This window comes from Orcinus orca, chromosome 2, assembly GCF_937001465.1.
Source record: "Orcinus orca chromosome 2, mOrcOrc1.1, whole genome shotgun sequence".
NCBI lineage: Eukaryota > Metazoa > Chordata > Mammalia > Artiodactyla > Delphinidae > Orcinus > Orcinus orca.
In genome coordinates, this window is record NC_064560.1 from 69,787,295 (window position 1) to 69,806,695 (window position 19,401).

General features: G+C 39.7%; 1 protein-coding gene across 11 annotated transcripts in view; it reads left to right on the plus strand.

The window, feature by feature from the left end:
- MCTP2 (multiple C2 and transmembrane domain containing 2) overlaps positions 1–19,401 on the plus strand; it is a 252,577-nt gene that overhangs the window by 165,966 nt on the left and 67,210 nt on the right. For 10 of the 11 annotated variants that reach the window (XR_007475380.1, XM_049705578.1, XM_004271666.4 and 7 more), the window contains 2 exons: positions 1,951–2,025; positions 4,330–4,449. Coding sequence is in view for 10 of the 11 variants with exons in the window: in XM_049705578.1 (XP_049561535.1) it covers positions 1,951–2,025; positions 4,330–4,449 (195 nt within the window). In the remaining variant the exon portion in view is untranslated. Of the gene's footprint in view, positions 1–1,950; positions 2,026–4,329; positions 4,450–14,792; positions 15,038–19,401 lie in introns of those variants that run through there. The other variant, XM_033431470.2, reaches the window with a different exon arrangement.

The following is a 19,401-nucleotide window of genomic DNA, read 5'->3' on the forward strand; positions in this document are numbered from 1 at the left end:
TCAATAAATGTCAAGGGAAAAAAAAATAAGAGGAAAATTAGGTTCTTAGCTATATTACCTTTAATCTTCTTCCGAGGCAACAGTTGGCTGTTGGACAGAGAGATCTTCAAGCCTCTCACATGTTATTTAATTATTATAGTAGATGTCCTGCTGTCCAACACTATCAAGACAGGTAGTTACTCAATTGAAAACTACAGTTAAAGGAGGATTTTTTTTAATGTATCTTAAACTTTTAGTTTAATATAAATAAAATACATAAATATTACATTCACTTGCCAATTTTTAGGTGTGGGCCTAAAACCTTTTTTTAAATAGCATGGATAAGTTATTTTTAGTTCTACAGCATATTCCTTGCATAAATACACCCATAACATCTATGATTTCTAATTTCAGTTTCTTGAAAGTAGAGATATTTTTTAAAAAACACTCACAGAACAATCTGAATGTGGAATTCCTCCTGATTATTTTTCCATAAAATCATCACCTCAATAGCAGTATCTTTTTAGTCACTGACCTTTCTCAAGGCTTTCTAGAGCAACATCGATTTCAAGTCTTTTGATCTGTATTTCAATAATTTATATAATTAATATAGAATTATAGTAACGGGTAAAATGGGCATAAACAGGTTTGCGAATTAGCACAGTTGGTTCTAGATGGGCATACTGTTCAAGTGCCAGGAGCAGAAATCCCTAGGCGTGCGCAGACATGGCTTACTTAGCTGTGAGCATTCCTTGTCATAGTACCAGCAGTAAGTTCTAGAAAGGGAAGGGAGAGCACAGGTTAATCCAGTTAGTGGGGTAAATGAATGTAGCATAATGGCGCTTTTACAATAATTAGAAGAACGGCTGCCATTTATTGGCCATCTACGATGGGCCAGGCTCTGATACTATTTCATTTCATCCCCGCAATAAGCCTGGTCCCTAGCTGTCATGAATGCTGTCTTATGATGAGCAAATGGAATTAAACAGGGGAGCTGATTTGCTGATAAATGAGTGAGTCGGGATCCAGATCCAGATCTTTCTGACTTCTCAATTATCCCGATGCTGCATTGCTGATTGTTTACTATCTTTAAGAGATTATTCATAAAATCAATGGCAGGGAAGTTTTATATTTTATTCCCGGGAATGTTAGAACTCTGGGCACAGCCTCCAGTATGGGGTCTGTTGTTACTTCCTCTTTTTCCCCATTTCTTAACCTTTCCCTTCAGGAGATCATATGTGTGTGTTGCACACAGATCACCCTTCATCTCCTCTTTTCTTCTGGCAGGTACTTGTATATAGACCATGCACACAGGTAACACTTGAGTTTTAGGGGGAAAAAGAGCCTTAAATTAAAAACTGTTAAGTAATGTTCTAGTTGTCCATCTGATGTAGAGGAGAAGGACTTGAATTTTGTTCTTTCAGGTTTTCCTCAGTTTAGTGATTTGGATAAACCATGAAATCTCTCTGACCCTCAGTTTATTCCCTAAAAGCTGGGCTAAAATGACTCATTTACTTATTTTTCTGGATCATTGAGAGGAAATGAGATTCTCTTTGGAAAAGATGTTTTTATAAGCCGGAAACTGATTTTCACATGCAAGGTATTACTGGCAAAGAGTAGAGTAGTTCAAAACTTTGATGTGAAAGGAAGTTTTACTTTTTTAGAGACTTTGGTTTGAGGACTTCATGAACCCCATCTCTGCAGTGGTTTAAAATATCTCTTTGATTTGCAACGTGGAAACAACACTCTGGAATCTCCAGTCTGACCTACCCGAGTGATGCTCATGAAATGAGACTCCGGAGACCCATGCAGAGCTCCGGGTACCTACCATGTCTCTGCCACCCCCCAAACCCCTAACCCCGCGCCCTTAGGGTCAGAAGGTATTGGTTTCCAGAGCTTCTCAGTCATTAGAAAAAGAAGAGAGTGAAGTCCATCTCAATGCTGCCCCTTTTAACACTGGTGTCTTTCTAGATCAAAGCAAGTATTCGGACCTTTACTCCCAGAGAAAAGCGCTTTGTTGAAGATAGCCGCAAGCTGTCCAAAAAGGTAGGTCAGTGCAGTAAACTGGCTTGTTGGTACAGTCGGCACCCAGCACCCGGAGTACTTACTGGTCATGACTTGGTTGCATCTCACCCTCCTTCTCTGTTTTCCTCTCTCCCTCCTCCCTCTCCCCGCTTGTCTCCCCATCTCTCCACTCCTTCCTCTATCTCTCCTTCTCTCCCTAGACAAGGACTTCAGTTGGGCTCAGTAAGAAGGGAAAGACTCAGAACATATCTATTGGATGCTGCAGAGGGTGTCAGCCCTCCATTCATCCCCTGAACCATTTTTTAAACAAAAATTCTGAGCATCAAGCCATAAACCTTCTCTTGAACTTACTTGCCCCACCTACCCTCCTTTAATCACAGCCATTTTAGTCTCCATCTTTCAACATTTCAGGGAGGCATTCTGCCAGTGGAGTTCATCATGGAATTAACCCAGTTGATCTTTCGAGATGTCCAGCCTCAGATTCACTGATACCTGCCCCTACCACGTTTTTTTGCCTAAATTTGGATTGTGTTGGCATTTTACCTCCTGTTAACTCTCACTCCCTCTGCCTGTTGCCCTTAACGCCTCTCTCATCAGTTCAACAAAAAGTGAAGATCAGGGCCAAGTAGAGGAAGTTTCACATTTTATTTTTTTTTTAACATGACCTTTACAGTTCTTTTCAGAGCCCCTCCCTGTCCTATTCAGACACAGTTCAGGATTTCACTCTGTACTTACTGTCCCTCTTCAGTTGTGTAGCAAAGAACAAAGTGTCCCCTTTTTAAAGTGTTTATTACTTCCACCACTTCCTGTGGGGTGAGCAGCTGTGGATTACAGAAAGCAAGTTAAATATAAAGGCATCTTATCATCCTTTGGTTTCCCATGAACTTCTGGACACACTCGGGAAAGGCCTTAAACCTCTCCTGAAGGGGACGTCCAAATGTTTTGTTTTGGTCTGCGTAACATTGAGTGTAATATTTATTTTGTGTAATCTGAGTAAATGGCTTTATTATTGTTGTTATTATTGCCTTTTGCTCTGTTTACTTGAAAGTTAAAACCTGAGTTGAGGTAGGTGGCACAGCTGCTTTGCAAACAAATTGAAATGAATCTACCTACAACTGGGAGAAAAGACATTTCCTTTGCCAAACAGGACCTCCGCGTTGGGTGGCTTTGGGCTCTGAGAGCACCGGGAGTTTTGGGGCTGAGACCCTGGGGTATGTTAGGTTTCTCCCCAAGTTCCTCTCAGCACTAAGTGTCCCCAGATTTTTATAAAGTTGAAACTTGTGCTCATGACACAAATACTTAAAATCACTTAGTATGTGCCAGGCTCTCTTCTAAGCCCTTTAATTCTCTTCACAACCTACAAGGTTAGCACTCCTGTCAACCCCATTGAATAAGAGAGAGGTTAAGAAACTGGCCCAAGGTCACACAGCAAAGAGGTAGGAGAGCCGGATTTCCTTTCCAGAGCTTTACTTTCCTATAGAATAGACTTTTTATTCTGGATTAGATGAGCTAGAGTACATGTACATTTCTACTGTAAATCTACCCATTTCCTTCCAAACTAAGCAACATAGTCCCTCATTCCATTCTGTCTCTCTCAAACACACACACACACACACACATTTCACATGCCTGACTGCTGGGTTTTTTTTTTGTTTGTTCTTTTTGGCTGCGTTGGGTCTTTGTTGCTGTGTGTGGGCTTTCTCTAGTTGAGGCGAGTGGGGGCTACTCTTTGTTGCGGTGGGCAGGCTTCTCACTGGTGGCTTCTCTTGTCGCGGAGCACGGGCTCTAGGTGCACGGGCTTCAGTAGTTGCAGCACGCAGGCTCAGTAGTTGTGGCGCGTGGACTCTAGGATGCTCAGGCTTTTGTAGTTGTGGCGCGTGGGCTCAGTAGTTGTGGCTTGCAGACTCTAGAGCACAGGCTCAGTAGTTGTGGTGCATGGGCTTAGTTGTTCCACGGCATGGGGGATCTTCCCAGACCATGGATCGAACCCGTGTTCCCTGCATTGACAGGTGGATTCTTAACCACTGCGCCATCAGGGAAGTCCCCTGACTGCTGTATTTTTTACCAGCTCAGTTTTGTGCTGAACATTATTGAAACAGCCTATTCTCCTTCAAAGGAGCTATAAAATGCATTGGATTTTCTTTTCCTCCCAGGATGATCATAGTTTAAAAATGAACTTTAGAGAAAGTATTAGGACTCTTCATTTTTACTGTTTTGTTCATTGGCAGTTATACAGAATATAATTTAAATGACCAAGCTGTCTGATCTAAAGAGAATATTTGGAGTGTTTAAACCTAGTTCTCTGTTTTCCATTTTTTTAATCAGATCTTATCAAGAGATGTAGACCGAGTGAAAAGACTCACCATGACAGTCTGGAATACAGTACAGTTCCTTACAAGCTGCTTCCGGTGGGAATCCACATTGAGAAGTACAGTAGCATTCGTGGTAAGCTTCCTTTTTTATGTTCAACTTACTTGCTTCTGAGCCCCAAGTCCAAAAGCAGATGGGTTTTATTTTACTTACGTGAAGCAGAATGAGGCACATTCAACATAGCTGAAGTTTACACTGGTAAGGAAACTTTAAAAAAAAGGATAGTCATTCATCTTTCTAAAATATATTATGACATAGGAGATTATGTAGGAGGTGTCTTTCCAAGACCATACTTGTCGGATTTACCCTTGGAAATCCCTTAAATTACCCAAATCATACTTATATACTATCTCTTGATAAGGTAAAGAGAGCCAGTGTTCTATGCATTTTTAAATGTTTTTGTGGTGGTTATTATAAACCATTCGTATAGTACCCACAATGTGTTTGTCTCCTTCTGTACTCATGAGGGCCAGTGTTTTCTGAAAAATGGCAGTTGAAAAATCACATAACTAAATGAAGACTAAATCGCTCTAATTTATGTTTTAAGTAAATCATTGGCAAACTTTGGTATAAAAAAAACATTTATTCAGATCAAACCTCTTGAGACGTAACTGATTACTACACATTACAAGTTGACTCAACACCACAAAGGAGAACCACTGTCTGTGAAATACATTCTTATAATAAGAGTTGGCCTTTCCTTATGAGCATAATAAAATCACGGAATCTCAGAACTGCATGAGATCTTAAAACCACCTAGGTCAACCAGAGAGTCCAAGAATCTTGTAAGGACTCGAAAGTTAGTATAATGTCCTCACTTTACATCTCTGGGCATCCTCCCTCCTCTGTAAAGGCACTTGTCATTGATCAGATTGGTAGCGTCAGGCATGGGAGGAGAAACCAATTTGCTCGACTGCTAATCTTGTGCCTTTTGTATTATGCCATTAACTTCTGCACGGTGCAAAGATCACAGTAGGACCTAATATGATGTGTGAGTGGTTGAGTCATGATCACGGCTCTTTTGTCTTCTGGTTTCTATCATCCATGCTCTCTCTTACCCACCAGGCTTATCCACATTAAAAAAAAAAAAATCAGTCCCAGAGGTCAGTGGGTTGGAGGTCACTCCCACCTTTAATGCAAGCTGTATACTGGCTCCATAAGAGGCTTTTTCTTAGCCATTTTAGCACTTTGTTTTATCTTTAGTTAATGTTAGTTTTTCATTGGTTCAGGAGGTAGAAGCCCTGTGATGGCTGCGGCCTTGGCGTTTAATATACTTTTTCTTTGTTTTAAAGTTGCTAGAACAATTGGGCTTGATAACAAAATTAAGAAGGATTTTATTAATCCCTATCTGCCTTTGACTTGGCACTGATTTATCCACTTCCCTTTCTCACATTCTCCTCAGCTGGGGGCTTCGTGTGTTGGGTTCCTCTTCAGCCTCCCTGCCTCTGTTTCCCACCTGAGTCCTCTCTACAAACTTTCCAGGGAATGTTCTGTGTGATTTTGGGCAAACGAGGCAAGTCAACATGGTTGGTGGCTTCTTCCAGTCAGCACCCCGGCCAGTCCCTTGGAGGAAGAAGGATTTCCTCTTTCTTGAGCTTAGTTTCTGGCACTGAGATTTTTAGAAAAACAGAGATCTGTTGCACTGGATTATGTAGGGGGATGACAGAAATGATTAATGGGCTGTCAGCCTGATCTGAAGAAAGATTACAACAATGAATAGAAATAAGTTGTTTCATAGAGGGGGCTTCTAAACGGGAAGGGAGCCTTGGCATTGGGGCCACTGCTGCATGGCCTGGGACCTGAGTGGACCCTCCTTGCTGACACCGCACCGCACAGCCCTCTGCCAGGCTGGCTGCCAGAGGCAGGCTAGCACATCCTCCTTTAAAATCCCTGAGGCCCAAGGAACGAAAGATAGAGGAGAGCTCTTCTTGCTGGTTTGCCAAAATGTAATTTTGCAAGGGTACCTGAGTTTATGAGACGGTGGGAGGCCCCACTGCAGGTGTGGATGGGGGACACCTGTGCATCCGTTCTTTCTCTCTCTAGGTTGTCCTGAAGGTACTGAAATAAAGACAGCTTCATTCAGATACACTTAGTTTTCTGTTTTCATTTGAAACTCTACTTTTGAATGTTTATCTCACATTTACTTTGACCAGCCATGGTGGATCTCAGAGATACTGCAGATGTAGAGACGTAGGTATCTCCCCTCCCTAAGCTGATAATGTGTAATTTCATTAGAGAATGTTTTTGTTGCTACCATCATGATGGTCAGTCCAAAACTATTTCTGCTCTTAAAGCGAGAACATATAAAGAAAAATACATTCTAGGATAAAATAAAAAATGCATTGTAGCCTCCCTTATTTTCTTTAATAAGATCAGGGGTAGCCAAGCCTTCATATTTTTCAGAAAACATTTTTGCTTTCATGGCTCTTGCTTACAGACTTAACGCTAGCTGCTTGTGGAGTGCTGATGGGTGATTCCAGGCCTGTGGGCTGCCACTGGCTGTGCCCCTGACTCTGTAGGACTCTGTTCAGGGTTGTCTTTCTGAAGAATGTTGGATCCTCGGGTGACCTGGGCCAGAGAGGGAGGAATGGGGAGACTGTGATGCTGAAGCCTGGCTTCGCTCCCTCACTCCACTACTGAGAACACTGTGTTTGTCTTGGTGGTACAGTACACACTGATGTTCTCCTATGATCTACTGAGGACAGAATGCTGCTCCAGGTCTTTATTCATCCATGTGGTACTTTGTTCATGCTTCGTCCACTTGCCTTGGCATTTCAGGGCCAGAGCAATTTCGTGCTGGTCTGAAGCAAGGTCTTAAGCCAAGAATTTATTAAACAATAGGACTGCATGTGAAGGCCTTTCTCTATTAGAAATTAGGATCAGTGCTCTTTGAGTGTTCACTGCACAGGTGTGAAAAGAACCGTTTTGGCTAAACCCGTCTCCATTGGGGCTTTTCCTTCCCCTAGAGGTACAGCACCACAAGCTAAGGGCAGAAACATAGGAATTTTTCACTTCTGTTTTGTCAGGTAACATGAAATTGCTTTACTAACATCATGTTCATGTTTCTATTTTCAGTTGATACAAAGCAGGAATGTTATAGGATCATGTTTAGTATATTCTGGTTGTTAATCTTAAGACTTTATGAAAGCAAGCCATACATTTTCTAAGGGATCCTGTGGATGTATGTATGAATATATCGTATCTTGTTGAAAGCAGGAGTTAAAGGAAAGCATCCTGTTAAGATCTAGGTCCTGTGGTGTCCGGTCAGAAGTGGATGAACAAACATGAGAAAATTTATCTTGCTAGACTGTCTAAGCATTAACCTCCCCCACCAGAGGATTAATCCCCTCTCCACTTAACATGGGTGGTTGTTCTCCCAATACTAAGAGAAGATTTATCTTCCATTTCCTGACACCTGCCACGTGACTGTTACTATATACTGTTTAATTCATTGTTATTGTAAGAAATTAAAAGTGGACTATTATTGAAGTATAGTTGATTTACAATGTTGTGTTAGTTTCAGGTGTACAACCAAGTGATTCAGTTATATATATGTCTATTCTTTTTCAGATTCTTTTCTATTATAGGTTATTACAAGGTATTGAATATAGTTCCCTGTGCTATACAGTAGGTCACTGAATGTGGACTTGTTTAGAGTAGTCAGATTCCAAATCATACTTCTATAAGCTTAATTTTTTTTAACATCTTTATTGGAGTATAATTGCTTTACAATGGTGTGTTAGTTTCTGCTTTATAACAAAGGGAATCAGCTATACATATACATATGTCCCCATATCTCCTCCCTCTTGCGTCTCCCTCCCAACCCTCCATATCCCACCCCTCTAGGTGGTCACAAAGCACCCAGCTGATCTCCCTGTGCTATGTGGCTGCTTCCCACTAGCTATCTATTTTACATTTGGTAGTGTATGTATGTCCATGCCACTCTCTCACTTCATCCCAGCTTACCCTTCCCCCTCCCCGTGTCATTACCTCTTTTGAGTCTTTCTCCTTCCTCTAAGTTTTCTAGATTTTTTTTTAATGTGTTTTCTGAGCTTTACTTGCTTTAAGCTAAAGATAATTGTTTTTCACTCAAAAGTTCACATTCTCAGTTTTTCCAATTGAAAGATAAATGAATATAAGATATCAACTTATGGACAGAGACCTATAACTGAAACATCATGCCTAGAAGAAGCACATCTGTATATTTCCCTATGAATGGATTTGTAAATATACGTGGTATTTTGTATACATGCCCGTGGTCATTCCCAGTCACAGGCTTTGAACTCTAGGGATAATGAATGGCTTTTGTTGTTTCAGTGATTACTATGTGTCAGGTACTGTCCTAAAGCATGTTATAAGTGTTAATTCACTTAATTCTCATAACAAGCTGCTGATGTAGATGCCAGGATCAGTATTTCCTTCTTTTTACAGATAAGAAAAATAAGCCCATAGAAGTTAAATAAAGGTTAAAGTGTCAGAGCTCATATGCTTTTAAGAGACAGAGCTGAGATTTAAACCCAGACCATCAGGATTTAGAGTCCATGCATGTAAACACTGGGCTACACTGCCTGTCATTGACACCCAGGATTCAGTGATCACGATCCTTGTATTTAGATAGATATCATGGCTCTAGGGACAACCATATGAGTCATTTCAGATATGTATAATATCTAGATGTTATAAATGGAAGTTAAGCCTATTCCAAGATGCTTTGGGAGAAAGAAATCCTTATTATATGGGTAAGAATAATTCTCAGACATAGTCATTATATTCACAAGAGATGGAGTAAAATTAAAGAAGTGAAAGGTAGAAATGTCTCTGGCATCTTTGGGGAACAGCCCAGACTGTGGGAATCTCATGCTTATGACATCCGTGGAATTCAGCTTGATGGTCTGGAAAACCTCAGTGCTTGGTTCTAGGCTAAGCCCCAAATTGAGGTCTTAGTTATCTTTTCCCGCTTTTGGAGGAAGCTCTTAGATGATGTTGAAGGGATTTCAAGGGGAGAGTGAAGCGTGAAAACAACTAAAGGAAGGAGCCATGGAAGGAATCTGTAGTTCTCAGATCTTCAAGAGTTCCAGGTTGTTCAGAATAAGGGCTAGTAGTGGAGATGAGTAACTATCTACATTAGTAAATTACTACAAAATATCTTAAAACAGTGGCTTTCAGAGAAATTGGCTCATATTTCTACTGTGGGAAGGGTGCTCTATTGTACGATATATTCCCATGTCTAGTGCAAATACGTTATTTGATGATAGTTAAGAGGAATCGAGTTTGTTTTCAAAAGATAATTTTGCATTGTGGTATTTGTATTGTAGAAGCAATCATCTGTATGAGTCTTTTTGATTTGTTTTTCTCTTGGGTAATTGTACTTTATATACAAGCCCCAAATATTGTCTATAAAAAGACCTAAGGTTATATTATGGCATAAATTTTTTCATATGGCAGGAAACATTTACTTGACAGTTGGCATCATCAGAAAATTATTTTAATAGCAAAGGTCTCCCAATGCTGCCAAAAAGGATTGCATTTATGTAGTTTGGTTTTCCACCACTCTTTAAGGCCCTCGCCTCTTGCGTTGAGGGAGAGGAGTCTATGGGGGCATTGATGGATTCCTTATTTATTAAAATTTTACTGGGACCTTTGATGTTAAAAAGCAATCTAAGTCTACCATATATCAATGGGTATTTTCATAAAGCTATGCTTTTAACATCTGTGACTTTTTTTCCTGCATTTTTGGATTGTAAGAAAATGAAGAATTAATTCTTCAGAGTTGACAGGGCCTGCAATATGATACATAATTTAAAGCATCAATCAACTGTCCCGCTCCCCAAAAGGGTTAAAATACAATTCTCCACTTTCTTAGTGATAGCCCCTATTTAACATATATAGAATTCTTAGCTTTTAGGGATCCTAGAATTTTGAGAAGTGTGAAATGATTTCACATTGAACTTAAAAACAATAACAACTGTAACAGAACGAACCCTTCCATCACACACATATGTGCGTACACACACTCACACACAAAACACTGAGAAGCAGAGGGCATTTGGGAAGCAAAAAGTTTCGCTGCTGAAAGTTTTCTAAGAAAGATTTGATAAAAATTTCATGAGACCTTGCGGAGTGTCCCTGTTTATAATCCCTTCTGTGGCCCACAGGACATTCAGATTGAACTTACTTTGGTACAGATGACAATTACACTGGATGTTTTGTTTTCAGATTGGACGATTTAAATAGTGCTGGTCAGTTGTCTTTTTGATGCTTTAGATATTTATGTGTTAACTGGGTCTAAAAAATTTTTCTTTTTTTTAAAAAAAATTATATCACCAGTTTATTCACAGTTAGATGCACTGCATTTGATTCAACTTTTGGTGGCTGTTTCCACATCCACCAGAAGTCACAATCGGATGTGCACAGCAGGCATCACTGCCTGTTTGGTGGGTGTTTGTGCAGTTGCTGCTTAAAGATTAACAGTTAAACTGAAAAAAAATCCACAGTTACAGTCACCATTTTGTCTGGAGAAAATTTTTTAGGCATCTTAAATGTTACGTATATATACTTACATGCAAAAATGTATAAATATATTACATTAAATGCTTAAAATATTTGCCAGTTTATTATTCGTTTTACTTAACATTTGTACAATGATTTCCAAAATCTTCCTTTTCGCAGTGGACTACCGAACATACTTTTAAAAATACTTTAAAGTTCTTTTTCAGTATTTTTTTCCATAAGAACAATCCATTATTGCACATTGTGATTATAATTTTTTACAACATAATTGCACCTTCTATTGACAACTTCTCAGGCATTACTAATTATGCCATTTAATAAAATTACAGTAATTGCATTAAAAAATTATCTATTGAAAATTTAAAAGGACACTCTTAGCTATTTTAGTATATTTCATGTTTATATTTTCAACTTGATAATTGAATTGCATTTCCAGGCAGAATCCTAGCTATACTGAATGAAATCAGCTGGTATTTTGGAGCATGCCAATTTTGAATAGTAAGCATTAGATCTTCATGTTTTAAAATCCCAGAATAGCATATGTTGTCAGTCTTCACACGGCCCTGCTGGGTAATAAGTGAATGGTTCTGATAGGTCCAGGCCCTGTATGGAGACTCTCTGTCTCTACCTGCTGCCTTTCCTAAGCTTTCTATTGAGATGTACTTGCAAGTACACATTTTTTGCCTTCTGTGAATTTTCTGGTTAGGAGCCATTGTCCTTTACAGATTCCAGAGAACTCAGTCTAGTTCTCTCTGCTGTCCAGAGATACCCTACGGTTAATTTGAACTTGATCCTGAATTTAGGAGCTTAAATCTTAGATGAAGAAAAGACTTCAGTGATCATGTCCCTCCTTGACCAAACCAGTGCTTCACTGCCTCCTTCAAGCTTGCCCCTCTTCCTCCCTCCGTCCCTCCCTTTCCACAATCATTGTTTGTCCAGTGTCTCATACACTGCTAGATATTGAGATACAGAGATGAAATGATCATAGTAAGTCATCCGACCATCTGTCGTCCTCCCCTCTTTTCTTCTCTTCCCCCCTTCATCTCTCCCTCTCTCTCCCTTCTCACCCCATCCACCAGCCTCCCAGCCTCTCCCCAGTATCTCTCTCCACCTCCTTTGCTGCACCCTTTCTTTCTCTCCCCCAGCTTCCCTCCACTGTCCTCCTCTTATATTTGAAACCAAAGCAGTAAACTTTTACTTAATAAAGCACACCATAAGAAAAATTAAGTTTGCCCTTTGGAGAGCAAATTAAATAATAAGCATGGAACTATTTTAAACATATAAAGTGAGCTACAAATGTGGGTAGGAATTATTAGCTGATATAACTATTGGGAGGTTAGGGTGTGGCTCTCCTAACTCAGAGAAAAGGTTCGCCGAAGTGGGTACAGGTACACACACAAACACACACACACACAGTTGCTGAAAGCTTCACTGAAGTGGGTACAGGTACCCACACAGACATACACACACACAGAGTTGCTGTTTCATTGCAAAGGATGTGGAGGACCTGTTCGAGAATGGGGTAGAAATGCAGACAATTGTATTCTGTGTCATGTAATTAATGTACAAGGGTCAACTATCTCTAGGGCTGATTAATGTGCATGGAACCACCAAATTCCAAATTATGTGACTCTACCTTTAAGGCTGTGATAGTACTTTTCATGTTTGACCTAATAAATTAAGTTCTTTATATCAAAATAGGAGGGATTTTATTTTAATATTTCAGGTTAATGTCATATGCTAAAAAAATCATTCAGTGTAATGTAGCCATATGATTGAAGGATTATGTTAAGACACTGTGAGCTACAGATTGAATGACAGAGACCCAGTCTTTTATCTGTGTGTACGTCCTTACCGCTTATGATGGTGCTGAGTACGTTGCAGATATCTAATCAATGCTTCTTAGAAGAATACTGGAACTCATGCAGACCGTCTATTACCAGATACTGTTTGTTTGTATTCCAACTACTCCTCTGACCATAGCAATCTATGACCCCACCAGAGGGTAAAATTCAAAGACAACTGAACACATTAATCATAATCTTTTCTGATGTGCATTTTCCCACCTTTTTCTCGACCCTGCCCATGGTGGCGGGGGTGGGGTGGGGTGGTGATGGTGCTAATTTGCAGCAAAATGTCCAAAAGACAGTCAACAGTAAGCAAACTTGGAGGAGAGGGGTTGGCAAATCTCTAACCCAGATCAACAGCCCTTGAATCTGGAGGGATTTATTTTTGATTCTTACAGAGCTGAGTGCTTTCCCCCCAACTCCATCTGTTGCCATATATGACACCTGGATGTGCAAACATTTTGTCTGATGCAAAAATGGAAAAGAAGATTTAGAAATAAAAGAGAGAGGGTTGGAAGGGAGGAATAGAGTGCTGGTGTGTCTGAAAACAGTCAGGACCCATATCCTGCTTCAGTTTTGATCTGTTGAAGAACCATGCTCAGCACTTACATTTCGGGCTAATTTGATATTGCCTTTTTGGTGGTCCGAGCTTTGTCATTTGTTTGGAAGCTGTCATCTTTATTAGTCTCTCTGGCTGATCTTTGGGGCTCCCCATCAGGTGGCGCGTGCTCTCCGTTGTCTGACTGGGCTTGGCAAGCCGCTGGCCCTTTTATTGCTGTGTGATGTGGGCATGCTTGCCGGACAGCCTGTAATTAGACCCACCACAGATGACAGTTACAAGAGAGCCTGGTAATCATTCTAGCTGCCTGATCTGATGTTTATGGAGAGAAACCTTCTTTGTGGTCTGGTTAGGGTTTACTATACTGTGTCTTACTTTTGCCATTTGATTTATAATTCAGGAAGTTGTGTTTTGCTACCTCTCTGCCGAGCTTGGAGTTGTATCATTGGTTTTTGAAATAACAGCGCTAATTTGGAGGGGGTAGTTTTCATTGGACTGATACTGTAGCTCCCAATTTTATTTAAAAAGATAGGAAGACAATTAAATCAAACAGCCAGTTCATTATGTCATCATTTAAACGATGTTCCTGTACAGTGTTTACAGACTGTTTTAGTCTCCCTGGGATTTTCTTATAACCCAAATCCATGTTTTTTAGCCCTTTAAAATGACTTTTCTATATCTGGCCTAGCTTTAAAATTTTTTTTTGTTTCCACTCGTTGCCAGGGATACTTCACTTTGTCAGGGAAAAATAAAAAGAAAGAAATATACTTATTAGCTCAATTGGTGTTGAGACCTCCATGGCTACGATTTTAAGTCTGGAAAAGCATGGAGCTATAGAATGTTAAGTCAGAGGGTCTTTACGTTCATTCATGGGGGAAGAAACTGAAGGCTTCGGGAAAGTGATTTTTCTCCTGGCCTGTTAGAACAGAGGATTTTCAGTCCTTATACCATTTTTACAGTGTGTGGCTTTTGTGGTCATAAATTTTGCAATTATGGTTTTAGTTCATGAGTATGAGCTGTATTTAAACAGTGTCCACAGATTGGGTTATTAAAAAATTTTTTTAAAACATACTTTTCTGCAAGTCTTACATTTGGAAAATATTTTATAAGTCTGGAGAGCTGCTACTCAGAGGGGTAATATGCCCTGGAGGAACAAATATCTGTAATATCTGCTACTTCATGTGGGCTTTTCTTACAGCAGATGAATCTTCCTCATTAAGACTTGAGGGGTAGTGCTGCTGCCACTAAAGATGATGACGTGAGGATGATGATGATAATCTGCTTGCATGTTCTGGGTGTTTAAGTTTTGACTTCTGCTGTTCAACTTGTTCTTACTTTATTGGGCTACAATAACACTTTTAGTGAAATACTGTCTCAAATTTTATCTTTTGTTTAAAGAGCAACAGAATACTAAGCATGAATTTGCCAATAGCAACATTTCTTCTGCTCTGGTATAAGCCAGGTACATGCAATTATAAACTTTATTGTCAATTATTCCGTAGCAAAAGTGGCTTTCCTTGGAAACCATTGAAGTCCTCACATTTCTGGTAAGGAAATTTCTATAGGCTAATTTGTGCTCCAGATTCTACTTTGCAAAATAGGAAAATGTGATGTGTGTTTAGCTGTTAAAAAATTAGCCACCTGTGGCCTCAGTCGCCTATACCTCTTTCCATACATTTTATTTTGCATTTCATGATTTTTAGACTTTTAGTAATGTACACATTCCAAGAGAAAAATAATTGATTTCCAGGAAATTCTGTGCATGTGCATACACACACGCACGAACATATACAAGGGGGAGGGGGGCAGAGGAGGAGGAAGAGGAGAGAAAGGAAAAGGGAAAAGAGAAGGGATAGGGCTTCCCTGGTGGCGCAGTGGTTGAGAGTCCGCCTGCCGATGCAGGGGACACAGGTTCGTGCCGCGGAGCGGCTGGGCCCGTGAGCCATGGCTGCTGAGCCTGCGCATCCGGAGCCTGTGCTCCGCAACGGCAGAGGCCACAGCAGTGAGAGGCCCGCGTACCGCAAAAAAAAAAAAAAAAAAAAAAAGAGAAGGGATAGCAAATAGCCTTTCCATTGCTGGAGTTTACTTAAAGACAGTCCTGCAGGTGGCGATAGAATCTCATAAATGATAAAAATCCCAAAGTAAATTTCTGTGCACTGTTTCTTGGGGATTTTAATTTCAGTAATTTATTTTTAATTTGATACAGTCATCTACAAGCCGAAATCATTACATTAGAAAAAATTCAAATGTCCATGTTGTGTAATCTCTGTTTTTATAAAAATTTTCTCAGATATTTTATGGCGTTTTCATCTTTATGCACAAGAGATGAGATCTAGGTTATTGCCGAGCTGGTCCAGATTTTATATGACAAATAACCATTTTAAGCCTGTTTTTTTAATTTTTATTTTACTTTTTTTAACATATAGCTAAAATTTGATGCCTGTGCCATTAGTTAGGTTCATAAAATCTTTTGCTATTGAGTATTAAGTTGTATAAGGGTAGTGCTGTGTAGGTGTATGTGTGTCAGTGTTTGCTTGTGTATCAGAGTATCACATCAGTTGCTTCCAGAGGACATTTCCTTCCTTAGCTAATTGTTGAAGGTTAGTTTTAATCTGAGAGGAATCACAAATTCTTTGAAAGCTATTTATTTTACCCAACAATAAAAAGGCAACATAAACAGTTTGTTTGAAAACACTAGAAATTACATAGTGGATATGATAACACTTTCAATTATTTTATTTTAGATATTAGGCTTTCTTCAAGCAAAGTTAAAACATTCAGTAGATCTTTCTTTCCTGCTAGTTGAGGTTCAAAAGTTCTTAAATTGCTTATTGTGAATGTATGTTTTCACTTGCCATTTTTTCTTAAGTTTGTGTTCAAAGATGCAAACTCTAAAGTGATTTGCTTAAACATAAAGCTAATTTTCAGCTCTCGTCTTTTCATGTAGCCTCATTTAAAAAGCCTTTGCAGTGCACATTTTCAAGGGGAACTGCCTTGATTCTAGAAAATGTAATTATTTTGGTTTAAATGCTTTAGGCTTTAGATGTTGAGTGTCATCAACAGACAACTGTGATGGTCTTGAGCAAATTACGTGAAATTCAGTCTTTGTCTCCTGAACATTTCACTAAGTCTTATGGTGAAGTTCAAAACCAATAAGGTCTTGTATACTGTACCGTCGAATACAGAATTTCTTATAATAGAAGAGGGGGAAAAAGAGAAAAGAAAAGAAACCTTCTAGCCTTCTAATATTCTGTTTCAATTGCTATTCCAATTACTCATGAGGGGGAAGAGTGGAAAGCAAGTCAGACCCTCGGAAAACCTGTTTTGCTGCCTTCACATAAAGGATATTCAATTCTGTGCTCTGTTAGCAACTGACCAAAATCTAATCCATTAAAAAATATATCGTGGTAAGCAGTTCTTGAAAATGTTTATAATGAATGGTAAAAGCCAAGCCTCCACTGTGAGATTAGCAGTTGGAACAGGATGTGTTCATCAGGAAATAGGTTATTGCCTTACCAGTGTGTCCTGCTGCGTAACCTGCAGGATAGATGAAGATTTAAAAGCTTGCAGTGCAAGGAGTTTATTTGATTTCCCCCCTTTGCCTTCTTTTGCATATCACAGTGTTGTTTATCACCCATGGTGCTTTTTATCAACAAATCTATTCCAAAGTTCATTTTATAGACAAAAAGCATCCAGTGTTTTGGAGGTCACCTCCCCCCTCCACGCCCCACCCCTGCCACACACACCAGATGCTCATCAGTGACCTATTCAGATTAATGTAACTAATTCACTTTTACAGAGCGAAGTCTGTAGCTTTAAAAAATAATAAGAGAATGGTGAAAGATGATTTTCCAGAAGTCTGGACTCACCCTCACCCCCCATCTTAAAGATACATGAAATAGTGGATACAGGAAATACCGAATACCGTGGATTCTGGTGATTTTCCTGCTTTTTGCTTGATTGCCGTCCATTGTTGGAGCCAGTGGACAGTAGTGCTAATGAATAATGCCTTCTACATGGACGATACCTATAGTCACACACACGCAGTGACTAAGAGATCAAATACACTGGCTAAAAAGCCTTAGGGAAGCATTATGTGTCTGAGGTCTGATCTATTGTCTGGGAGGTCAGATGAGTGTTAATGCACTCTGCAAAGATTACACTCCCTCTCTAATTGCTCCGACACTTCCTTAAAGGATTTAAACAGTCAGGAAAGGTGATGCTCCTTGTCAATTTTTGTCTTCTGCCTGCAGTTGAAGTTTATCTGTCTTTCCACTGAGACCACTAGATCAAGTAGCCTCGCCAGTGTCAAAGGCATAAACTCTGAATTAATAGTGAAAGCAAGGAGAGATGTTATTTACAGCTCCATTATGACTTGCTCTTTAAATGCTTTGCATTCCATCTCTGGTGTTTACATTGTGAAAACAACAGCGTATCCACGTTCAAAAAGGGGGGCTGAAAGAAATCCAAGGCTTCACTTTGACTTTTGATTAGGTTTGTTTTCATAATCTTTTCTCAATGACATAAGGGCCAGTGTGGCATTTTGCATTGAAGTTATTTCCGTTAAAGAAGTAAAGAATAGTGGACTTTAGCATTTCCTCTGTGCTGCTTCCCCCACCAATACACACACACACACACACTCCATTCTGAAATGTTTATCCTAAAGTAGGCACGTACAAGACTGACCCACACGTAGGACCTGATAACTTTGTCCAGACCATCATTATAAATTTCATACATTGTGCAAACACATTTTTAAAAACCTCTCCTCTCCGCATTAAAGAATGCTTACTCATTCCTCTGTGGTGTCTGGAAGCTGAGATATAATTTTATCAGACTCTGTATCTCTTACATTGCTTTGATTTTAACTTAGTATTTTCTAAATGACACTGAAAAGCTTGAAGGAAGCTTTTACCAATTCTTCCATGATGGGAGTTTAGGAAATCCCGGGAATCTGTATGTTGCAGATACGATATTGCATTCCTTAAATTCATAGTCTGCCTTTCTGTAGGAGTGGGGAGGGCAAGCTTGCATTTCACCCTGAGCATATTCCGCCCACCATGTGCAGTTGCATCATTGAGAGGTAAGAATTCCTTAGATTGGTTCAAATTGCTAATATATGTGGCCTAGAGCCTGCAATATATTTATGTAGCTTCCAAAAGAGACTTGGGAGGATTCCCTGTAATTCAAGATGGTAGTCTGAATGATGGGTGTAGATGGATTTTTTTTTTTTTTTTTTTTAAGAAATCCTTGTTTGTCCCACGGGATTTTCACACTTTTCAGCTGACGGCACTGTATTTTACTCATATTGTGTAAAGCTGTCAGTGTATGCGTTATGTGTGTCTCCTGAAGACTGAGCAGACGACGAGAACTATTGCTAGAGGGGGAAAAACACATTGGAATCAACATCTTCAGGAGAGAATTTCTCCCGTGTCTCCCGTTCCTGCTCCTATGTAGACTGTCCCTCGCACTTCGTCTTATTGTATGTTCCCTTGCACTGTTGGTAGATTACACTGAATGTTTCATCTGTATATAAAAATTAAAAATTCAAACAAAAATCTGGCCCACATGAAGAACAGGCCCTTTGGGCATATGGTTCATTATGCATATTCGTTTAATTACTAAAACACTTGGGATGGCTTTCCTGCCCTTGCTTTCAACTGGCAAAGTTGGATCTCTTCTACTGCACAGAAAATGTAGCACAGGATTCTGTTCTGAAGGATAAAAAAAGAAAAGGGGGGAAAAAGAACCTTTGAAGAAGGAATTCACCAAAAGGAGGAATGATTCTCAGTATGAAACCAATAGAAGTCAGAATCCCTCTCTTTTTTCTCCTGTTTTCGTCTCTTTCTCCCTCTGATTTCTACCACTGCCCCTGAAGGCTAGTTTTACTGTGGTTCGTTTATATGAATGCAAGCAGGGCAGGAATGTGAGACTAAGGGTTTGGGTTTCAAGTACATTCCCTCCGAGCAACTCAAGTCTCACGGTGAAGCTGTCTAAGTTTTATTGGTTAGAAAGGCCGTGCTATGAAAGTGTGGCTTTAATTGATTTTTCAGGGCAAACAGGTGGTGATGGTTTAGACATGCCCTAGTCTCAGTGCCACTCCTAATTCGG